This window comes from Corvus brachyrhynchos, unplaced genomic scaffold (assembly GCF_000691975.1).
Source record: "Corvus brachyrhynchos isolate BGI_N302 unplaced genomic scaffold, ASM69197v1 scaffold65, whole genome shotgun sequence".
Taxonomy (NCBI): Eukaryota; Metazoa; Chordata; class Aves; order Passeriformes; family Corvidae; genus Corvus; species Corvus brachyrhynchos.
Window position 1 is genome coordinate 2,573,550 of NW_008238365.1, and position 1,090 is coordinate 2,574,639.

At 57.3% G+C, this 1,090-nt stretch overlaps 1 protein-coding gene across 1 annotated transcript in view; it reads right to left on the bottom strand.

Annotated features, from left to right (window-relative positions):
* The window catches only part of CSMD2 (CUB and Sushi multiple domains 2), a 304,492-nt gene that overhangs the window by 171,099 nt on the left and 132,303 nt on the right, over nucleotides 1-1,090 (bottom strand). Inside the window, 1 exon segment of the mRNA XM_017736114.1 lies at nucleotides 845-957. Within this exon segment, the coding sequence (XP_017591603.1) occupies nucleotides 845-957 (113 nt within the window).

The window sequence follows — 1,090 nt, forward strand, 5'->3', positions numbered from 1 at the left end:
CTGGTTTCCTGTCTCCAGAGCCACCTCCACCCACAACCTCCTTCAAAGTCGTCACAGGAAATGGTGGGAACACTTCCAAGGAATCCACTCAATCCATTCCCGAGACCCTCTGCTCCCAGCCCAGGCTGCCACAGCCTCGGAGCAGCATCTTCTCTCCACTGCCAAAGGATCTCCTGTTCCTCAACAGCCCCTGAACATCCCAATCCTGAAATCTTTTTATTCCAAACCTGAATTCTCCCCCTGGAAGGGTGGGGAGGGGCTGGGATGGATTTCCCAGAGAAGCTGTGGCTGCCCCTGGATCCCTGGAAGTGCCCAAGGCCAGGTTGGATGGGACTTGGAGAACCCTGGGATAGTGGAAGGGTTGGATGGGACGGGAATGGATGGGCATGGAGCACAGTGGAAGGGCTGGATGGGATGGGAATGGATGGGCTTGGAGCTCCCTTCCAACCCAAACCCTCCTGGTATTCCAGAACTTTACAGATTCAGGTGTCACTGCTCTTTTACAGATGGAGAAATGGACTCGGGAAGGAATATTGGGAAGGAATTCCTGCCTGGGAGGGTGAGGAAGTCCTGGCACAGGGTGCCCAGAGAAGCTGGGGCTGTCCCTGCATCTCTGGCAGTGTCCAAGGCCAGGTTGGACAGGGCTGGGATAGGGAAAGGTGGCACCAGATGGGTTTTAAAGTCCCTCCCAACCCAAACCATTCTGGGGTTGTGTGAAACCCACGCTCTGGGAGATTTCAGCTGGCAAATGAACAGCAGCAGGATCATGCAGGGAGGCAGCTGTGGATTCCTGGGGAAGCTGGGATGGGCAAGGCCAGGCAAGGGCATTCATTTATTCCTCTACCTTGGTACTGGGCGCTGAAGCCCTTCTGCCTGTGGTTGCCGTCGGAGGTGAAGTGCAGCCGCAGCCAATTCTTACTGCTGATCACGGGGGCCGGCAAATTCATCCCGGTGAACCTGCAGGAGAGCAAGGAGCCACGTCAGCATCCCGGGAGTCACACCCCAAACCCGGCTCTGCAGGCCATCCTCCTCCCCCGGGAATTCGGGAACTCCTCCGTGGGCACCATGGAGGACTCCTCCGTGCTCCAGG